Source organism: Apis mellifera, linkage group LG2 (genome assembly GCF_003254395.2).
Source record: "Apis mellifera strain DH4 linkage group LG2, Amel_HAv3.1, whole genome shotgun sequence".
Taxonomy (NCBI): Eukaryota; Metazoa; Arthropoda; class Insecta; order Hymenoptera; family Apidae; genus Apis; species Apis mellifera.
The window spans coordinates 15,588,092-15,610,897 of NC_037639.1; the positions used below are offsets into that span (position 1 = coordinate 15,588,092).

At 35.0% G+C, this 22,806-nt stretch overlaps 1 protein-coding gene across 2 annotated transcripts; it reads right to left on the minus strand.

Annotated features, from left to right (window-relative positions):
• Positions 1 to 15,852: 15,852 nt before the first annotated feature.
• LOC550804 (transketolase) lies at positions 15,853 to 21,452 on the minus strand. Of its 2 annotated transcripts, none has more exons than XM_623354.5 (8): positions 21,234 to 21,452; positions 18,618 to 18,763; positions 18,332 to 18,521; positions 17,981 to 18,215; positions 17,770 to 17,913; positions 17,489 to 17,662; positions 17,192 to 17,407; positions 15,853 to 17,054 (listed from the first exon to the last, which is right to left on the minus strand). In XM_623354.5, exons 1-8 carry the CDS (start codon positions 21,338 to 21,340, stop codon positions 16,383 to 16,385), a joined length of 1,884 nt encoding a protein of 627 aa, XP_623357.1. In that variant the 5' UTR covers positions 21,341 to 21,452; the 3' UTR covers positions 15,853 to 16,382. The 2 variants fall into 2 exon arrangements, with proteins under 2 accessions (XP_623357.1, XP_623196.3); XM_623193.5 differs by lacking the exon at positions 21,234 to 21,452 and adding an exon at positions 19,616 to 19,796.
• Between the last annotated feature and the right edge of the window lie 1,354 nt (positions 21,453 to 22,806).

The following is a 22,806-nucleotide window of genomic DNA, read 5'->3' on the forward strand; positions in this document are numbered from 1 at the left end:
TTCGAACGAGATCAATCCTAGCGTTGGAAAAGTTGGTCTATCCAGAGGAGAATAACAGCAGCCTCTCCCCCACTCCTTCGCTCGGCTATCTCGTTTCATCGGTCGCGAGACGTTTCGAGAAAGAGAGAAATGTTTAGCATCGATCGAAAAAAAAAATTGATTAAATAGAAGAGTGAAAAAAAAGGGGGAGAGGAGGAGAAAGAAGAAAAAAAAAGGGCGATATCGAGCATTCACAAGGTTTACCTTTATCGTGTAAGCGGATAAAAGTATTTTGTCGGTGAAATTCGGTAGCCCACGTTGACCGGATGAACGAAATCGAAAGAGAAAAAGAGAGAAAAAAGAGGCAGACTCGGTCGAGTCTTCTCGATGTTTTGCATAAGATTAATCCGAGCTTCCATTACTCTCGGAGGTTCGTGACGCGTGACCATTATTCTCCGTTCAACGAAACTAGAGCCCATTCCACTAGGTTCACAGTTATCCATCCGTTCTTTCACGATTCTATCTTGTACAGAGCTTTATTTCGCGTTTACTTCCCACCGAATCATCTCCCTCTGTCGGGATTCACTTTCGAACGAAAGTGATAACATCTATTTCAAACATCCGTACCAATTCGAAAAGTTGGAAAATATTTGACGGACGGGATTTGCGTTACGTATATATCGAAAAACTGTTTAAGGCGAATTTAAAATTTCATACTTTTCACTTTGGACGTGGATGATTCGTAACGAAAGATGTAAAGTTTTCATCCGAAGTGAACAAATTGGGCTTTGCTTTTGATGAATGGGTAATTGTAACCGAGTGACAATGACAGGTCTAAAACAGTTCAATAATAAATGAACAGCTGTTTAATTCGCGCAATTTTCGTCGAATAATTGTGCCAGGAAAGTTTAATAAGCGTGAAAATATTTTTGGAGACGAATAACGAAAATGACGAGCATCTTTGGAATAATAAATAAAGAATTGAAAATTAGTGAATTGATTTCAATTATTGAACAAGTATAATAACTATTCCTAACTTTCTTCCTTCGGATTCACCGTAGATAAATTATTCGCGATGAACGTTCAAAGTGAAAAAGTGTAAATTCAGCTTTAATTTGGGACGAAATTGTCGACCGACTAATAGCCCGATTTTTATCTCCAATATCGTAATGAACGACTCGTTATCTTTCTAATCGAGCGACAAATTTCGCTCATCCGTTTCTATCCAGCAGAAAATTCGTTTTTCCAACGTGAACGGGACGAGAGAAAAAAAACGGGCTCTATCGCACGGTAACTTTGTTGTTATGATATCAAGTTTCGAAGGGAAAGACGTTTGAAATTTTTCTTCGCTTCGGGCGAATTAACGATATAACGCTATTCGAGTCCGAAGAAACAATTGCAGGCAAAGTGCTCGGATTCCGAACGCATTGGGATCGGGAACGACATCGTTCCGCGTTTTACGTCGCGCGCAAATTCGTCACGTGACCGGCCACGCAAATAGACGTATTTCTGTAGCAGCGTTGGTCACCGGCCGGCACGTTACTCGCATAAAACGTGGCCATTATACCAACCGTCCAACTATCAACCGATGGATCACCGTTCGTCGAGTGATTTGCCACTTTTTACTCGACTCGAGAGAGAAAATGCCCGAGTATATCCTCTACTTTAATTTGTCGAATATATTGCGTGCCGCTCGAATATTCGTGCGCGGAGAATCTCGATACACGCTCGCAAGGACAAATCGAAATCTTCTGTAACGACCGTGTTGCGCAACCAAAATACGTACGTACTTACCGTCCGTCGGGAGAATAAAAACTATGGAGAGAGAGAAAAAAAAAAAAAAAATGCGAACTTACGTTTATTTTCTTTTTTCTTTTTAAATAATAATTTTCTTGACGTTGATGAAGTTCGAGCGAAATTAATTGGAATGCGATAATCGTAGAAATTACGAAGAGAAAAAGTGTCCTAAATTTCCCGGCCTGACGTTTCAGAACCGAGTGGAAAGTCGTTAAAAAACTATACCCGTTTTTTTCATTTCGACAAAAGACCACCTGTTGCCACGTAACAGGTGATGCATCGGTGTAGAATCAGCCATGCGATTACCTTCATTTTCATTAACCACGTTTTTTCTCTCTCTCTCTCTCTCTCTCTCTTCCAGCATTAGTTCCATAAGTAACCGCATTTTCCAAGGACAGAAGATTTGTCTCTGATTTATTTATTCGCGATATTCTCGAACCATGGTTGCGCAAAGAATCGTAATCGAAAGAATTATCGTTTGCAAACTCAACGCTTACGCTGCAACCTATATCGTTACAAGTATTCGTTTACCGTGAAACAAGAATGAACTTGAAATATATTTTCTCCTTTATCCTATCTCTCTCGCGATACAGATTACGATATATACAAGCAGTCGAAATATTTTGCGCGGTAGCGGTCATAACGTAAAACAAATAAAGAAAAAAACAAATAAGAAATCGACGAATCCTGACACGAAGAGGAAGATTCAGACCTCGAAATGTTAACCGGTCGCAGTTTTTCTCGCGTCTCGAGCGACGATAACGCGAGATATAAAGCGGAGGAGCTTTACTCAGCGGAGCAAGCGCCATTTCTCTCTTTTCAAACGAATCTCCGATGCCGGCGGCTACGTTAACCCATTTTTCATGGAATTCAAAAATGCTCGGTCGCGTTACGTCGCGTTTCGCGACCGCTCGCCATTCAGAGGCGCCTTTAATCTTTTCCTAGCATCGCTACGATATACTACCCTTTTTATTTACTTTGCAAATCGAACAACGAAACGAAACAAATCGATTTTTCGTATTTACTCACATTTACCTTACATTTCTTTTCCAAGACATTTCTTCAACTTTTCAATCGGAATTTTTATTTATCCATTTTAAAAATTTAATCCTTAAACGTACCTTTCTTTATTCCTTATTATATTATCCTCGTAATAATCCGGATATGATTAAAATTTTTCTTCGAAGAAAATCGAGAGTATCAGCATAACAGGTGTTTTCGAAATTTCGTTTAAGGACACTTTAGGGACGTGCGGTCCTACTTTCTTAATTTTTTTTTAAAGAAATGGATCGAACTAACCTCACCAAGCCTACGTTTAACCTCTAACTATCACCACTGCATACCTTCCTCCCGTCGTTTATCCAAGTTTAGAGGATCATTTCTCCTCCTTCCCTTCTCTCTCTTTTCAAAACTAATTCAACGCAATTTGCCAATTTTTTTTTCTTAATCTCGAATCAATCTCGAAAAAATTTTTATGATTTCAAAAAAAATTCAGAAGTATTTTATTTGGACAAATTGGACACCGGTAATCGGTGAGAGATAGAAGAATAGTGATGGGATGAGGGGGGCAGTGCATTAGGCGAGAAGAAGAGAGGGGGTGGCGCGCGCGAGGGGTTAAAAGTAGAGGCATTGTGTCGTTAAACATCGGGTTTGAAGAACGTTTCCATTGGGGATTTTTCGGAGAGAAACGGAACGAAATCCGAGGCGAGATACGCGGATCTCGTAATGGCAGCGCGCCGAATCAACCGACGGGTAGACAAAAGATGCCACTGGGAGTTGGGCTATTGTTGTCTCTTCGAAACGAAAAGGACAGCGACGCGGCCGAGCCAACGGCCGCAATTTCGATCAAATTTTCGCCCCGCTCGATACGATCGATCGTCTCTCCCCGTCTCTCCCCGTCTCTCCCTGTCTCTCCCCGTCTCTCCCCTCCCAATTCTCCATTAATCGGACGTAACGAAACGAAATTTTACACGCCACGGCCAAATAACACTCTAATTATAATCCTCCCCTGTTGCTTTGCTCTTTACGAGCAAACTCTCGAGGGAAGAAAAAAATAAATGCGAGATGAATGCTGCGATAAAAAAAAAAAAAAAAAAACAAATCAAGATTTCGAAAATATTTTTTTAATTCGCCAAAAGGTTGGAGAGGAATTTAATTAAATTCCAACGCGAGAAAAAATTTCAATTTCTCCCGCGAGGAAGAAGACACTTTGCCTCCTTGGAAAAAGGACATTTTTATAGATCCTCCTCCTCCTCCTCCTCCAAGGAGAGAAAAAGATAGATCGATAATAAAGCAGCCCATTTCCATCAGAGAGCCGCTTTGTTTCTAATTCCTCGAGGAAGCCACGTCGACGCGCCGCTTTCGCTGTCTTCCTTATAACGAAAGCCGGGATGCGGAATTAGATTTCCATTCCGTCGAGAAACTCGAATCCCGGCCGAGAAACTCCGCGCGCCGCCAAACAGCGTCGTCGCGTTACCAACTAAAATGGAGGCAAAACGCAGCGAAACGCGCTTCCGTTTCGATTCCATCCGATCTCTCGTCCTTTCTTTCAAAGATTTTTCTTCGTGATTACGAATCCTCGAAATTGTACATTTTCAATTTTTACAGCTTATATGATGTTTCTTCGAAGAAAAGAAGAAGGATAATCCAAAAATTTATCGTTTCTTTCTCTCCCCACTTTTCTTTTTTTCCTTCACCACGTCATAAGTCGAGATCTCTCTCTTTTTTTTTTTCCGCCAAACAAGCGGATTTTAATCCGAAAACGTTTCGCCGTGACTTAATTGTTGATCCAATTTAAAGCTTTTCGATCGAAAAGCACACCACTGTTTTTCGATGTAATCGGTCGTAACGATCAATTTTTTTTTTATCGTATATTTTTCTCGTGATCGATACACGTATTATTATTGTTATTATTTTCGCGTATGATTTTTGAACGAGGAGTTTTTTCTTTTTTTTTTTTTTTATTGTCGAAAACTGGACGAATGGCAAGTGGTGATGATCACGGGTTGGACGGCAGTTGGACGAGAGGTCGTCAAAAGGCACGAAGAGGCATCCCCTTTAAGCTTACAGCGGCTTAGAGAGCCGGGAGCCGATCGAGTATATACGCGCGTCAGGAATAAAGGCTATAATAAAAACACGAACGACGGAAGTATATTCCCGGATGACCTGCGCACTTTTAGTCAATTAATCGTGCAATCTTTAAAAACTATGTTTCATCATTCACATATATATATATATGCGAGAATAATAACGTATATACCGTATATATACGTATATATATAATAAAAAAAAAAAAAGCGAATCAAAATTCGGTTTATCATCGTATCTTTGATCAAAAAAAAAAAATAATAAATTGCTTAGATTAGAGAGATAAGATTTTACGAATCTGAAAATTAGTTATCAAACACGTGGGTGACACTTTAACCTTTAATAATCCACTTTTCTCCATCCCTCCATCATTCGTCACGAAAAAAAAAAAAAAAGGAGAATAGACGTTTTGCGCAGCTAGAAACATCTTCTGTTCGAATCTTAGAATGTACGTTGAACTGAATGAAAAGATCGTGACTCGATCGATTTGTATAATAAAGACCGTTCTTTTTCGTTTCGAGTTGCGTACAAAAGGCATAAAGATTGGCAAAAAAAAAAAAAGTCGTATTCGTATTCGAAAAGTTTCTGCATCACCGAACAAACAATTACACGCAAACGCGTATACACCGATTACAAGTATTACGAAGTCTGTGGAGCGTAAACAGGTATACATATTTTTTATATGCGGTGGCACCGCGCGCACTTTGATCCCGTTTATATTCCCGCGCTCGGGCCCGCGATCTGGGTGGCGTAGATCGTTGCTATCGCGGTGTCGCGTTCTTATCGCACGTGCTCTGCGTTGCGTTGCTGGAAGAAATCGACGCTCGCACGTTCGAGTCACACGTTTGCCGTGTGACGCGCGCACCCCGATAACAAGTTTCGTAAATAAATCATCCAGCTTCGATTTCGGTTTCGAAAATTTGGAGGGGAGCGAATTCTCTTTCCTTCTTTTTCTTTTTCGAAACGAAGCCTCGTAAACGAGGTTACGAGGACAACAAACTCGTTTCATAGTTAATCGCGGACTCGATCTCAAAGTTGAACGTCGGTAAAAACATCTCTCGTGTCGGGGGAATCGAGCCACGCTTCGCACGTTAGATAGATTCGTGGTGTGCTCGCGTTCGCGAGGACCCGAACTCTTGCGCTATCTGGAGGGTAAACAGGATACTCGGAAATCGGTCGGACGGACGTAACGTGCCAATCCAGCGAGTGGAGACGAGCGGAGAAAGTACGTAAACGGTAAACGGCGTTTCCAGGCCGTACGTGGAAAAATAAATGTTACGCAAAGTGAAATATTTAAAAGACAGGGAGGTATCGCGCGATATCGATCCGTCTTGAAGCGTAATTAAACTTGGCGCTGTTTTTATCCGAGTGGCGATCGCTTCGAGCGAATACACACAGTTTGCCTACTTGACGTACGCTGTAGTGGCACTTTCGCGACAATTTCCTCGTCGCCCGTACGTTCGAACGTAAATAAATACGCAAATCGTTGTTCCACGTTCGATGGAACCACGTTATCCGCATAGGAAAAAATCTACTTCATTCTTTTTTTTTTTTTTTCCCCGCCCAATTGGGAATTGAATTTAATCCGGGCGCGAGACAAGTTTTGACTTTTCGATCGAATCCTTTCTTCTCGCGCAATACGACTCGAGCGTAATCCGCCGTCTGTTATTCCAGTTGCGCAACACTGGAACACTCCGAACACAATGCCCCTGCGTGCCGTTGAAATTTCAGAGACCACCATTCAACCAGTTACGCTGCTACCACTACCACCACCACAACCACAATTATCGATATTATTACTATCGCCAATATTATCCGTAGAAAACGTAATTTACGTATTTTGGGACAATTTTCGAACGAACGGAAACGATCAACGTAAGAAAGAGGTGGACGGAAGATATCTATCTAACCGACGGTCACCCGGTTTCGTCGCACGCGAAAGCCCACAGACCCAAAACATTTCCTGCACCACCCTACATAGCGCCCCTACAACTCGCCCCGCCTATCCCGCTCCCCCGTACGTAATCCAGCTGGAAACACATGGCGTCATCGTACTCGCTTGTCCGACATATGCACCGCGACACGCTGGGACGCAAAAATCATCGAATCGATTCGATCGATGCCACTCGACACCGCCGCACCGCTTCTCCCGTCCCACTCCCAACTCTCTCTCTCTCTCTCTCTCTCTCTCTCTCTCTCTCTCTCTCTCTCTCTCTCTCTCTCTCTCTCTCTCTCTCTCTCTCTCTCTCTCTGTGTGTGTGTGTGTGTGTGTGTGGTGTGTGTGTGTGTGTGTGTGTGTGTGTGTGTGTGTGTGTGTGTGTGTGGTGTGTGTGTGTGTGTGTGTGTGTGTGTGTGTGTGTGTGTGTGTGTGTGTGTGTGTGTGTGTGTGTGTGTGTGTGTGTGTGTGTGTGTGTGTGGATAATTGCTCTCTCTCTCTCTCTCTCTCTCTCTCTCTCTCTCTCTCTCTCTCTCTCTCTCTCTCTCTCTCTCTCTCCGACCGTTATTTTTTCTTTCTCCGTTCTCTTTCTCTCCTTCGAAAAATCGTCGAATTCGCGAAATTCTCGAGCGCACGATTTCTCCTTTACTTTACATTTTCCATACCGTCCGCATACCGGCACCCGCTTTCTCCCTTCGGTTTTAGAGAGATTATATCGCTGTCCAGATTACTCGGCCTCCCTCGTCCCTTCTTTATACGCTTACGCGTGTACCTTTTAATGGCTTAGAGAAACCGTAAGGGAGGCACGAAAAGCCAGTTTTCCCGTCCTAAATTACAGCGTCGATGTACGAATGTTAAAGGAAGACAAGACACTCTTTTTTTATTTTTTTTACAACGTTGATATTATCCATCCTAGAGATTCTTTCCACCGAATAAGAAATTCGATCCGGAATGGCTCTCGACGCGGCTTCATTAAAACATCGATAATACCGACGTTTCGTATCCCTTTGAAATCGACGCAACGATTCAATATCGCTATATTATTTCAACCTATTTACAATTGGCACGGCGTACGATATATATCTCGTTGCAACGTATAATACATCGAGAAAGTTCGCGATCGAACTTTCCAATTATTCATTTTTCGATTTGAAAAAGGACGATTTTCCACGATTCCACGTCGCTTTCTTACGCTTCGACAATAAAGGACGGGCAGTTTCGCGTGACCGAAGGGAGACGCGTAATTAGAATATTACGCGGTGAAAACGTCGCCCGAACAGGACTGTTTAATTACGCTAGAAATTTAATGCGATTTATTTGACGTGAATTTCATCCGTAACTTCCTATTGGCCGGCTTAAACGCGAACGGCCGAAACTATTTCCACCCGTGTCACGTCCGCGTCACGTTTCGCGTCGATACTTTTCCCGTGACGAGAATTCAGTGTTTCGAGTGGCGCGCGTTTCGGGAGCAACGCGTTTTCGAAATTGCTAATCGGTTTAGCACGGCGATCGACCCGTTTCGAAAGATATTTCCTCGCCCCGGTCGATAAGGTAGACTTATCCCACAACTCGAAAAGTGTCCGATGAAAAATACATCTCTTTTCTCTGTTATTCTATATCTTGCGAGAATATCGTTTATGCGAATTGCCTACACGGAATTCGTTTTAAACTTATCGCTGGAAAAAAAAAGAAAGAAAGAAACGTTTCGTTAAAGAAAATTTAATTATCGATGAAGAGAAAGAGAAAGAGAGAGATAGAGAGAAAAGAATCATGGCGGTTGACAGATGATCACGTGACCGCTTCTATTTCGACCGGTACGACGATTCCCTCTTTCCAACAGAAAAATTCGAAAATAAGTCGAGCAAGCGTTATAAATTTAACGTTTATAAATTTATTTTAACTTTGGCCTTTATTCGACAAAGTTTCAACCTCGGTTTTTAATTCCCGATTAATCACGCGATTCTTCGAGAATCGCTTTATCTCTATTCTTCTTCCTTCGACCGAGCGGCGCATCGATTATTTAACTTCGATATCCATCGATTACTATCGCTTCGATTATCCTCCCCGTCAGTACGTATATATATATATATATATATATATATATATATATATATATATATATATATATATATATAAAATGGCCACTTTGAAACGTGCATCCTTTTTCTTCGCCTTTGGTTAACTCGCGTGTTTTATTTTGATTCGTGAAAACATGCACTTAACGCGCGCTTAATTATTTTCAAGCGATAACGAAAACAAAAAAATGCACTTGCTGTGAAATTATAACAAAATGACATTTTCCAATTGCTTTTTCGAACGATATAAACGTATATACTTTTTATCGATAAAAAATTTCCTTCGAAAAAATTCAAATTCACGGAAAGAAGAAAACTCGAAAATTTTTTCTAATCGTTTAAAAATATCGATACACCTTATATATATATTCGAAAATTGCGAGAATTTAATTTTATTTATCTTTTCCTTCCCTCTCTCTATTCGAAAATATTATTATACGTTTTTATTTCTCTTCTTCCATACCCTAGATTCACTATCACATTCCCCGTTTAATCTCCATAGAAAGGGAAAAAAATGTGGTGGCCTAACGTTGAGTATATTCTCAGAAAAATTCCATCCTCCGGTTTTAATTATCCGAGGAAACGATTAAACTAGGATAGTTTAACAGGCTACGCTTACGCGTGATATCGTGACTCACCGCTTCCAACCGGAGGAGCCGGCCGAAAGATTTTCGGATCGACATCCATATTTTTCCTTCTCGAAAAATACGAAGAAAACGCCGGGTAAAAATATCTACATTCTCACCCATATACGCAAAACCGCAAAGAGATATCTCCTTGTTTACCGCCCGCCATACTTTCTTCGCCGCGTTCCACTCATTTTCCAACGCGAAAATGGCCGAAGGAACAACTGAAATCGAAATACCGGCCGTGGTCAGGCCTCGTCCGGGCGGGACGCCCCAGCGCCCGATAAGTTATGGGTCGCCGCTTCAACGCGCGAAAAAAAAGAAAACAATGCGCTCGCGAAAACGACCGGTAACTCCATCCCTTGTCTTGGACAAGTCTCTTCCTCCCCCCTTCGATCGATACTTGGATCTTTGCTTCCTCCTCGTTCTATTTTTTTTTTTCCCTCTTCCCCTCCCTCTACACCCTTTCCACCCTTTTTTACGCGCCACCGTTACAAGTTCCAATTGGCACGTATCCCAGTTCGACGCGTATACAGTTTCAAAGAGGAAGAAGGATATACTGCGCGCGAAGAAGCGCGCGAGAACGAAAAGGGAGGGAAAGCAAAAGAGTTTGCGCCAATCTGTCTAATCTCGGCGATCGAGAATCGTAGGAATCTCTCTCCGTGCACCGACATTGCTCCCTCCCTCCTCCTATGCGAGCTAAGTCACGTTTCGAAGGCACGAGTGACGTTCCACCGCGGTTACGAAAATGTAAACTCTCACGAGATACGGGGAGCAAGGGGAGTGGGGGAGGGGAGGGGAGCGAGCGAGCGAAAGAGCGAGAGCGAGAGAGAGAGAGAGAGAGAGAGAGGAGAAAGATAAATAATTCGCTTAGCGGATTCGCAATGGGAGTGAGCAAAAAGCTTTTAAAGGTTAGGAAGAAGAAGATAGAGTAAACATAAGGGGGGAAGGAAGGAGGGAAGAAAAGGGAGGGCAGTGCCGGAGAGGACGAATCTCGACGTTGGAAAATATCGACACGGTAAGGAGAGAAGAATAACGCGTCACGTGCAGCTTGGTTGGCGGTCATGCGAACGACACACGTCCTCCACGTATTTTCATTTCGTGTTTTCCTGCGGGCCGTCGTCGTGTGTCGCGCTTGGAACCGTTGTAAACGTTCGCTCGACTTTATCCAGATAATCTGAATCGAGTAAAGCGATCGAAATCGAACGGAATTACATCGAGCGACTAATCTGATTTACAGCCACTTACTATCGAAAGCTCGAATGCACGTTAATCTTTTTTCGCCGATCGAAAACTCGTGGAAACTCGTCCCTTCGACTTTTATCTTCTCCCCCTCCCCACTATTTAAATTCGATGATTCCGCGAGATCCCCTCAAGTTTCTTTCAATTCGAAATAAACTCTGGGAATAATAGTAGAAAATTCGATATACCGATGTATAGGTACAAAGATTTCTCGTGGTAGACGTTTACATAGGAGAAATGCAATCGGTTGTAATTCGTTAAAGAGGCGTTCGTCAAGTTCGTTCTTCCCCGGTATTTTTCCTTTAAAGTTTCGATAAGCCTATTCCTCTATTTCCTATTTTGTTTCTCTCTCTCTCTCTCTTCGATCTTCAAAGTTTTATCAGAGACGTTTAATCGGCAAATGTGCAAGATAGAGTCGAGAAATAAACATTGCGAAGAAGTCTCGTTATTTGGCGTAAAATTGGCAAGGTATTGCCGGTAACCGAATACGATACTGGCGCATCACGCGAAATTCTGTTTTCCCAGTCTAGGACAATTTCTAGGACCGTTTGCGAAAAACTCGCGATTTCACGGTTTTTTTCCACCCGAGTTTCCTCGCCACCAAGATAAATGGATTTTCGATTCGACCGATATGAGAGAGAGAGAGAGAGAGAGAGAGAGAGAGAGAGAGAGAGAGAGAGAGAGAGAGAGAGAGAGAGTCAGTACATTTACCGAATGAGATAACAAGAGCGTATAAACGTTGTGCACAATTCGTGTATAGGATAAATATCAATAGCACGGGTCATCTTTTTACATACTCGAGGTTGAAGAAACGCGAGTCGCAGAGAGAGAAAAGAATCAAAATGTTTCGACACGAAGCCACGGAAAATATAGGAGGATTCTATGCTTTCGTCGTACTCGATACGACTTCGAGTGTAAGTGCAAGCACTTGTAAGACGAATCTTATGTAGTTCGTATTGTTGAGAAGCTACGGTTAAGAACCCTCCAAGGGGATTCTTGATTCGTGGCAAAATGGCAATGTGAGAAACGCGAGACAGTGTGGTTGTTACACGTAAGAAAGAAAAACAATACCTACGAGCCGAATAAAATAGTCTATTACCGACTCGACCGACCTTACCGCTTCTTCTCTCTTTACGTTTCTCCTTCTCTATCTCGGTCTATCTCGAACGGTCAATTAACGACTCTCTAACTTTAAGTCGATCGAGCTAGTCCCTTTAACGACTTTACGTTTACGTTTCGTCGTAAATAACTTTTAAAATTTTACACAAATAATTCGTTGCAATTCGTTTTCCTCGATAACGATAAAATTATCGAGATTTCGTTTACAAAAGAAATTAATATTAACACAAGACAAAGGAAAAAAAATCGCGTTAATCGCGGACCATTTTCACTTATAATCGAAATTATCGTTGTTCAAAGAATTAAATGTTATTTCTATTATAAATCATAACAATAATTCTATATTATCGAATCGACAAAAATTAATATATCAAGATAAGATAAAGTGAAAAGAGATCGAGTTCGTAAACGGTAACAAAGTTCAACGAATTCATTCGATATAGTGCGATTATCGTAGAAAAATTTATTAACCGTATATTAAAAATTAATAGAATCATGAATTCATCTGTAGCTACTTACCTACTAATAATTTTGCACACATTGCCGAAATTAATATAAAATTTCAATTTCACTGAGATTTCATTTCTATTTATCTTTTTTTAAAATTTTTTTAAAAATTAAATTCAATCATCAAACCATGGAACGATATTTTTGGCAATAATTATGTATTTTCATTGTTACGAAAAAATTAATATCGAATGTATCGGTATTAATATCGGAAACTATCGGTACGAAAAAAATAAATATTGATACATGTGACTAAATCGATTAATTTCAAAATTAATAATCTCGTCCATCTTATATGTAAATATTTATAAATCATATTATAATTCCTATTTCAAAAACGATCATTCATTTCCTATATCGCTGACTCCAATATTACATATATATATATATATATATATATTCGCTTTTCTTATAAGATTTCTTTTGTAATCGAGATTAATTTTTAAACGTGAAACCTCAAGCAGCGAAGACACGATAATATTGAATATAATAGTCAAAGACTTACAATGACAAAGAAATATTCATATTGTTGTTTGAAGAAAAAAATAAAAAAAAAATCCAGTAGCGTTGGTAATAGTGGCAAAAATCTCGCACTCGCGCGCGGTAGCATCGTAACGACACGCTGCTACGAAATACCAAGTACACTCGACCGCTTTTGAAACCGGTATAAAAAGGGCGAGCGACAGGCTACTGGAACACGCTATTAAATAGGCCGTGCTACTAGAAGAGAAATGATTAATCACCGCGAAAGTGTCTTTTCACCTTAAAAATTACTCGCATGACAAATGCGATCAATTGATATTCTTCTATATTGTTATTTCTCTTTCGATCTAATCCTTGCTTGTAATATCCAGAAAGGGAAAGTAATTCCCTCATTCTTGAATCTTTTTTCTATCAACTTTAACTTACTATATATTACTTTAATTTATATTTTCTCATATTTTATTTATATCTTTATATTTCTATTCATATCTTTTTCTTATTTCAATATTTATTTAGTATTTATAATATTTATTTAAAAAATAATTAGGAAATAATACATATATAAAGCAAACACAATATAATATAATATATATGTAAAGTAAAATTTGCATATAAGTGTTAATTCTAAAAAATTAAAATTAATTCATATTACATTCTAATAATTATTAGAATTATAAAAATGAAATCATTTCTAATCTAAATATATGTTATAAAGTCATTATATCTAGTTAGATTGGACATTTTGTTTTCCTGTCATTTCAAAATAAGGTTATGTTCTTGTTTCTTTCTACTGTTTTATCACTTTGAATAGCAATATTTGATGTAATTTATTACATAATGTTAATGTTAATCCTCAACTTGATAAAAGCAATAAAATATGAAATGAACTTTAAAGTAAAATATTATCTTTATGATTATTATGTTAAAATATGTTCCATCATAACGCATCAATCATTTCAAAACATCTAATATTTTAATTCACTTGGAATATTTGAATTATTTTAATTTTTTGTTATATAAGTTCTAATAGAAGATTAGCATGTATCGATGCAATGACAAATCATTAAAAAATTGTAATTATATTACTTTATTGAAATATTGGCTTGAGGAAGAAAATTTTGTCGATAAGAAAGTTTCAAGAAGAACATATTATTACCAATATCTTTTCTATACTTACAATTTTTTATATGAAATACAATTTCAAATTATAATTCTTTATATATTAATCATAATAAATGTTATTATTTTTTCTAATTGAAGTAACCTTGAATTAAAAGTAAACTTTCATTCTATGTTATCAAAGATAAATATCAAAATAAAAACAAGGAATGTAGAGAAAATATATATTAAATGAACTTACCCTGCGAGTAATACAGAATTTAGGAAGGGTGGTACAGTTGGCAAACTGGATAGACACCGTGGTGGAGAACCGGTAAGTTGTTTCGATGCGATACATGAACATCGGGTGGCATAGAACTCACGTAGTGATTGTCATTTGTATTGCTCGTATGCACAAATACCACCATCCATACACTATGTACACACACCGTCATTCGGCGAAAATCTGGCGATTACCTTACACTTATATCCAAGTAATCGAGGATCACGACACGATACGTACGGTACGGTACAGCAAGGCAAGGCACGACACGACACGACACGATACAACACGATACGGCACGATACGACACGACACTATACGACACGACACGGTATGGTAAGATAGGACTTACCGCAACAGGATATGCACTAAAAAAGTAGCGAAAATCGTAAAACTAGAGGCACCACCTCGAGGAGATAAGATTCTTCAAATATGTGTGACGGCGGGGGCTACGGATTAATATGGCCGTCCCTCGTTGACACAAAGTTTGGAGTCACACGTAAAATGCAACCCCAAGGAAATGCTAAAAACAAGTTGATTGGGATATCGTTGGCAAGAGAAAGACTTGTTCGCGCACGACCTGCACGCATTTGTTTTACTCGCGACACCATAAACCACCCGCGATTCTACGTATCACTCACTTCCGTATCACCCTGTTGTATTCTCCACGCGCTTTCCAACTTTTCTTCTTTCCTTTCTTCTTACTTCCGCTCTTCGACAGACTATTCGTCCACTTCTCTCCCTGTCACATAAAAATCCCTTTAAACTTTTGCTGGGCACGTTCCTTGCCCGTTCTCCCTCTCTTCTTTCTCCTCTCTTCTGTTCGTCGTTTTCGTCGAATACTGCGAGAGGGATTCTGTGAATACCGCACTCACGTTTCGAATTATCAACAACTTTTTCACAGTATCGCGTTCTCGTATAAAAACACCACGAGACTCGTGGAAGCATTCGAATAATCACGTTCTTTTCACGCTTTTCGAGGACGTGACGCGACCTTGCTGTGAACGACGTCAACATCACCACCGTACGCTTTCATGGCGGCCATCTTTTCGGGATACGCGAATCGCGGAACGGAAAACGCACACGCGTGTATATCTCCAATACATGCATTCACGCGCGACCGCTTATGTATGTATACACAATGGTCCTCTACTACGAATACCGAACAACGAGAATCAAGAGCGAGGGAGACACTTGTGCGCACGCATACATATACAACCTAATCGTGCTAGCCTGGATATTTGGATAGCGAACGGCAATCCAGACACCGAACTGAAGAACAGGGAATGGTTGACGTTTCTTGTTTAACAGGGAATTGTGGCGCTGCTGTCCCTTCTCGTTCGTTATCTTTCTCTTTATTCGTCTCTTCCTGTAGTCTTTACAAAATTTCTCGACCAATCACAATTTCATTCTTACTGTAACTGTTTTCACGATCTAGGGATTTTTTCAGTTCCGAATCTTTACTTTTCTCATTCCTAGGAATTATAATTTCTTTTTAATTGAATTTTACGCGCATTTTTTAAGTCGGTTTATCTATCTTTTATTATTCGTCGAATATTTCACCTTTTGGACATGTACTTAATTACATGTTCAATATTCAATAATATAACATATAACATATTTACACTCTCATAAAGTATTTATTTATATTTAATATAATATTTAACATGGAAGATTTTGCGCCCTTGAGGTAGGTATCGATAAAGTTAATAAAAAATTCCTTTTACAAATACTCCTATTTACTTGTATGTAGAATAATTATACTTTCGAAATAGTAACATTTCTTAATCTATAAATAGTATATATATATATATATATATATATCAAAGTTTCATATAAAATTACATTTTTGTATAGTAAAATTTCATATAATTTTGAAATGTAAAAACATTCCTGTTGAAAATATGTATGTATATATGTATATATATATATACACATATATATATATATATAAAGACAAACAATTTTTTCATACGTTTCTCTTTGTACATTAACACGAACAAACATTTCGATGTTTTATATGCACATTAAAAACAATATGGAATGGTTTTTTTTAATATTTTTAAAAATACTAAATTTTCTGTACATTTTGACATGGCAGTAGACTTTTATATTAAAACGATATCGGTACCTTTATATAATCTTTAAAATTATAACTTTAATATTTCTTGAACTGCAGCAACAATTTTGTTCGAACTAATTCCATATTTATCCAATAATGCAGTTGGAGGACCAGAACGTGGTACTTCAGGAATAGCTAGCTTCTTAACTACAACATTTCTTTCCAAAGCAACTGCTGAAAGTACAGCTTCACCCAGACCACCTTCCGCATAATGATCTTCAACTGTAATAACTCTTCCTCCAACTTCTTTGGCATTTTTTACAATTAGTTGGGCATCGAGTGGTTTAATTGTAAATGGATCAATCACTCGAATATTTATTCCTACTTTAGATAATTCATCAGCAGCTTTAAGTGCTTCATACAAAGTTACGCCAGCTCCAATTACAAGAACTTGATCTTTCGCAGAAGATTTAACCACTTTGCCTTTTCCAATAACAAAAGGTTCTTCGTTTTTATATATAACTGCCGTAGCAGGACGAGAAGTGCGTATGAAACAAATTCCTTTTGTATTAGCTGCCAATTCGATGGCGCGCTCCGTAGCAACAGCATCGGCTGGATAAAAGACAGTAGAACCAGGAATTGTACGGAACATAGCTATATCTTCTAAACCCATTTGTGATGGACCATCTTCTCCGATCGAAACACCGCAATGGGAACCAACAAAATTAACATTTGTTTGTGAAATAGCACCCATACGAATCTGTAATAATAAATTTATATTTTACGAATTTAAATTTTAAATGAGAATTTATAATATTTTGATTATATATATATATATATGATATAATTTTATTTATATATTTATTTTATTATATTTATTTATTAACATATTTTTACCTGGTCAAAAGCACGAGTAAAAAATGTTGCAAACGCAGATACAAATGCAACAGTTCTGTCTCTGCATGCAGCACCGATTGCTACTCCTACTACATTTTGCTCGGCAATAAAACCTTCGATAAATCTAGATGGATCGACTGTCTTGATTTTTTCAGCATATGTCGAATTTTTTGTATCCCCATCTAGAGCAATGACACGAGAATTGTTCTTCGCTAGCTGAAGCAAAAAATACAACAAAAACATATACTTATATCCTAATATCTCCAAATACATATATCCTAAAAAAAATATACAAACCTTAACCAAAGCAGTACCATAAGCCAGTCTTGTAGCAACTTGTTCTCCTAATTTATAATTCGGAGGTGATGCTAATTTAATATTATTAACATCTACTACTGAAACATCATCAACTAATGGTTTCTGAGGATGTAATCCTAAAGGACCAGGATTTTTCAACATTCCAGTTAAATGCTACAATTGAAAAAATATCAATCTTTAAGATATATTAATAAGATATATTTACAAATAAAATTATTAATAATAATAAAAATTGTAATTTTAAAAATTGTATCACTTACTTGAATGACTTCATTTGCTTTATTACCAAGAGGTTTTCCATGCCAATTTTCTTGATCTTCAATGGTAGGAAAATATTTACCTTTGTATGTTTTTGCTAGTATAGCTGTAGGTCGTCCTTTCGTATTTTGTGCTTCATGGAAAGCCTTATAAATAAAGTATTATGTCAAATTTGGTATTAATTTTTATCTATATATAAATATGCAAATATACCTTGGCTAATTCTTCTACATCGTGACCATCAACAACCAATGCATTAAATCCAAAAGCTTCAAGTCTTTTGCGGTAAACTTCCATATTATGTTGAAGAGATGTTGGTTCACTTTGACCTAAACGATTTATATCAAAAATAGCACAAAGATTATCCAACTTGTAATATGATGCAAAATGAAGTGCTTCCCATATTGATCCTTCTGCAGCTTCTCCATCACCAATCAGACAATATACACTATATATGTAATAATATAAATTTATTATTATATTTTGAAGAAACACAAGAATATAATATTGCTTATGAAAAAAATTTTTAAATAAACAATACAGAATAATTATATGAGAATATACCGATAATTGGCTTTGTCAAAATTTTTTCCCACATAAGCCATTCCTGCAGAAACTGAAAGTCCTTGTCCCAAGGAACCAGTTCCTACATCAATAAAATTAAGTCTTGGCGTAGGATGTCCTTCTAAATCACTATCAAGTTTTCTTAAATTTAGCAATTCACTTGTTGGAAAAAGTCCTGCTTCTGCCCATGCTATAATTATATAAATAATATATTATTATATATAATTTAGATATTTTATATTTCGTATATTTGAATATTCGATAAGCACGTATTTAAAATTTTTACCTGCATATAAAATAGGAGCAGCATGACCTTTGCTCAATACAAATCTATCGCTACTTAAATCACGTGGTGCTGATACTTTGTAACGCATCGTATGAAAAAATAAGACGGACATAATTTCTGCCATAGAAGAACATGATGTTGGATGTCTAAATAAAAATGAAAAAAAAAAAATAAATAAATAAAAAATTATATATAATTTAAAATATTAAATTTACATAAGATTGTAAAATATATGTATTATTTATATATTTCATAATAACAATGAACTTATCGTTAAAGGTCATAAAGGTCATTAATCTCGATCATACGATCGTTGAATATTGAAATGATTATTACAAAATATAGTTATGTAATATAGTCCGTATTTAATATAAATAATTATCAGTAAATACTTATATTGCAAAAATTCTTGTTTCTTATTATATTTTTTATTAGCGAAATTTATATTATTGAATTTTATTAATATAGTTCATATATATATAATTTTTATATAATTTCATATTAATAATTAAATAAATACTTTTATTTTTTGTATTCTTTGCTGAACTATTATATTGAATTCTATTCTAATTCTAATCGTACATCATTTTATATAATTAAATCATTATTTAATTAAATAAATGATTTCCTAAAATATTTAAACTATATATTGATTATTTATAAATTAATTGCAAAATTTTTTAATAAAAGTATCAAGATGTAATATAATCCTGTAATTTAAAATTATTTAATTTTGATATAAAAGCATCATTTATTATAATAAAATATTAATTAACTACAATATAATACAATATAACGATTTTTTTTTATTAAATTTTTCCGCATATAATTATTTAAAAGAAAATCTAACATGCTAAGAAATGCTAAGGAAAAATATTAACGTGTTAATAGTACAAATCTTAATGAAATTTCAAAATAAAAATCATACAAAAAATATAAATATTTTATAATTTTTGATAAGAATATAAAAATTTCCGGACAATTTTTCTGCATCATACCCGCTTTTCGATGCTTCTGTTGCTTTAATACACTGAATGCGAAGCCTGTTCGCAAGATCTTGGAGATTTTCCACATTTATATCGCGCACCATTATAAATTATAGAGAAATCCTTTCTGTAATCGTTTCTCAACGAGCGTTCGATAACAACTGGCAATGAGTAACACAGCCTTTTGCTCAGTAACTGCGCGCTGGAGTTCCCTACTTTCTTCCAGACGAGTTATCGTAGATTTCAAAATCAATGTACATATTTATATTTTATAAAATGAATTTAACTCTTTGAAATTTATGATTCCAGAACTATTTACTTACATTAATATCAAATATATATATGTGAGAAAGAAAAACATATATGTTAACATTTGATAATAGATATTTTTTATCATCATTACATTTTAAAAATAATAATTACCTCATAAAGAATTATATACAAATATATAATATATGTTATAATAGTAACATAACTAATGAAATTTATTTCAATTTAGATATAATGGATGTCTTTTATACATATTCATAATTTTTTAATTTTAACTTCTTTATCATTCTAATTCATATATATTATAGATATTGCAAAAAGATAAATAAATAATTTATATTCCAAGATTATATAAAAAAATTATATGTATTATAAAAAATTGTTTAAAATATTACATCTAAAAAATTTTAAACGAGATATTTATTAAAATTGTCAATTTTATTTAATATATTCTCGATTATTCAATACTATCATACGTTTGTTACGTAACTATATATATACTATATTTCATAGCGTGCATTTTGGTATCGTGCACGTGCTAGCTATGCGATTACTACATATAAAAGGAGACATAAGAAAACATGATACGATTTCCTGTCTATCTTTGGGCTTTGATTTTTTAGAACTTTTTTTCTAAAGTTAATCATTTGAAAATTTTTATCGTAGTATATATCTTTATTAATCATATAAAAATATAGTCTATTATAAAAATTTTAAATTATAATATTATCTATATGATAATATACATATTTATGAATACATTTATTATTCAATAATTTATATAAATTAGGTGTGTTTGAGGATTTTTTCAATATTTTAATTATTAATAACGATTTAACATTTTAAAATAAAGAATTAAAATAAAATCTAAGATAAACTAATAATGATTTTTAATAATTATTTTATAAATAATTTTTTACAATTATGTATATGTTAATTTGATTTTAATTAAATGCATAAACATGCATTTAAAAATATAATTATAAAGTACCTTGAACTATGAATCGTAATATAATAAGATGATATTATTTGAAAAAAGCAAACTATATAAAGACAAATTAATATTAATTGTAGTACATAAAAAATCTCCAAAATTAAAATTTTTACAATAAAAATATTAGAGAACAAATTATGCTTGTATTGTACAATATAACAGATTCTAAAGTAAATAATCTGTTTTTCACCTTATTTTTATCAAGATAATATTTGCGCGCGATTTTTGCAAATATTAGATTTTTATTAAATTGAGATATGAAAATATTAGAAAATTATCAATCGTAATATTAATCTATGTTAATGTAATGAAAGTTATTGAATAATAAATTAATGGAATTATTATTATAAAGTATAATGTACATACCCGGATTTGCTAGCTAGTGTGGCATTGATCGAATGAATTCTCAATTTTGTCGCAATGTCTTTTAATTCTTGAATGGTTTTCGATTCTGGTTTGTGGTAGTTTGCCATTTTTTTTGTATAAGCTATAATAACTTCTTAAAACTTTAATTGTGCTTTAAGAAAACTCCGGAAAATTGCTGATCACGAAATGTGATTCTGAGCAACAAGTAGAATTCGCGCAAGCTTGATTTATATTGAATATAGAGAGGAATTCAAACTGTAAATCCATGCAATTTGTGTCAATAATACTTTTTACTGCCCCTAGGTGGCATTACACTTACTTCATAATATAAAATTTCATAAATTGTATCTTTTCTTACAAAGAAAATAAATATTTTTTATGCCATTTATGTATTTAAAAAAATATTATATAATATAATTTTATAATATAATTAATTATATTATAATAATATAATTTTAATCATTAAATATTATTTTTTTCAAAAAAATAATATACAAGCGAGAAATTACGGATATAACAAAATTTTCACATAATATTAATTTAATAACAAATTTATTCGACATGTTTAGGAACAGGATTTGTAGTGTCATTTAATTCTATCAATATCGAAGTATTCACATTGATAATTTGATACATAATTGAGAATAAATTATTTACTTAAAACTATAGAAATATATGAAAATCTTAGTATCGAATTATAAAAAAAATCGTAAACAGATAAAACAAATTATAAATTATAATGTAATGTACATGCTTACAGTATCTCCATATAATTCAATTCATAATATAATATTAATTTCAAAAATTATTTTTGTAACATTATAAAAGTTATTACATTTTTAAGGAACAGAATGAACAAGAAAAATTACTATTAATTAATATTTCGTAGCAAATGCGCTGTTTAAGAATTTAACTTATTTTTACAAAATTAAAAAATTTTTTTTTTATTGAACTAGGAAGTGAAATAACTATTTTTAGTAATTTATACGTGTGATACAAATATCTATATACTGTCAGCTGTAAGAATAAATTGTTACAATGAACAATTAAACCTTACATTATATATTGTGATGAATTTTAAATTTATATCTAAATATCTAAATAATATTATTAAATTGTTTATATATATACCACATCTTATGTATATTTATATATATACATGTAGGGATATATCATCCTTTCAACGAAATTCGCACTTCAATATTGGAAACGATCGCTAATTCCATAAGCGTTCCATAATTCTTATTTAATTACTAGTATTTTCTTTTTTAATATTTTTTCTGATCAATTTTGTTCTAATTCTATGATCAAGCTTTTTATTATAATAGCTCTTCAATAGATGTTTTTAATTATATCTAAATGTGCAAAATATGCGGATCCATTGATGCATTACAACTATAAGAGAGAAAAGTCTGATAGTATAACAATTTATGTGATACATTTGAATTATTTTTTTAGTAACCGCCAAAATTGCTGAAATTTTTAAAGTAGTAAAATTAAATTTTGTAGTACATTTATATAAACTTAAAATAATAATATAATGTTTTATACGCATATCTATACATATATATAA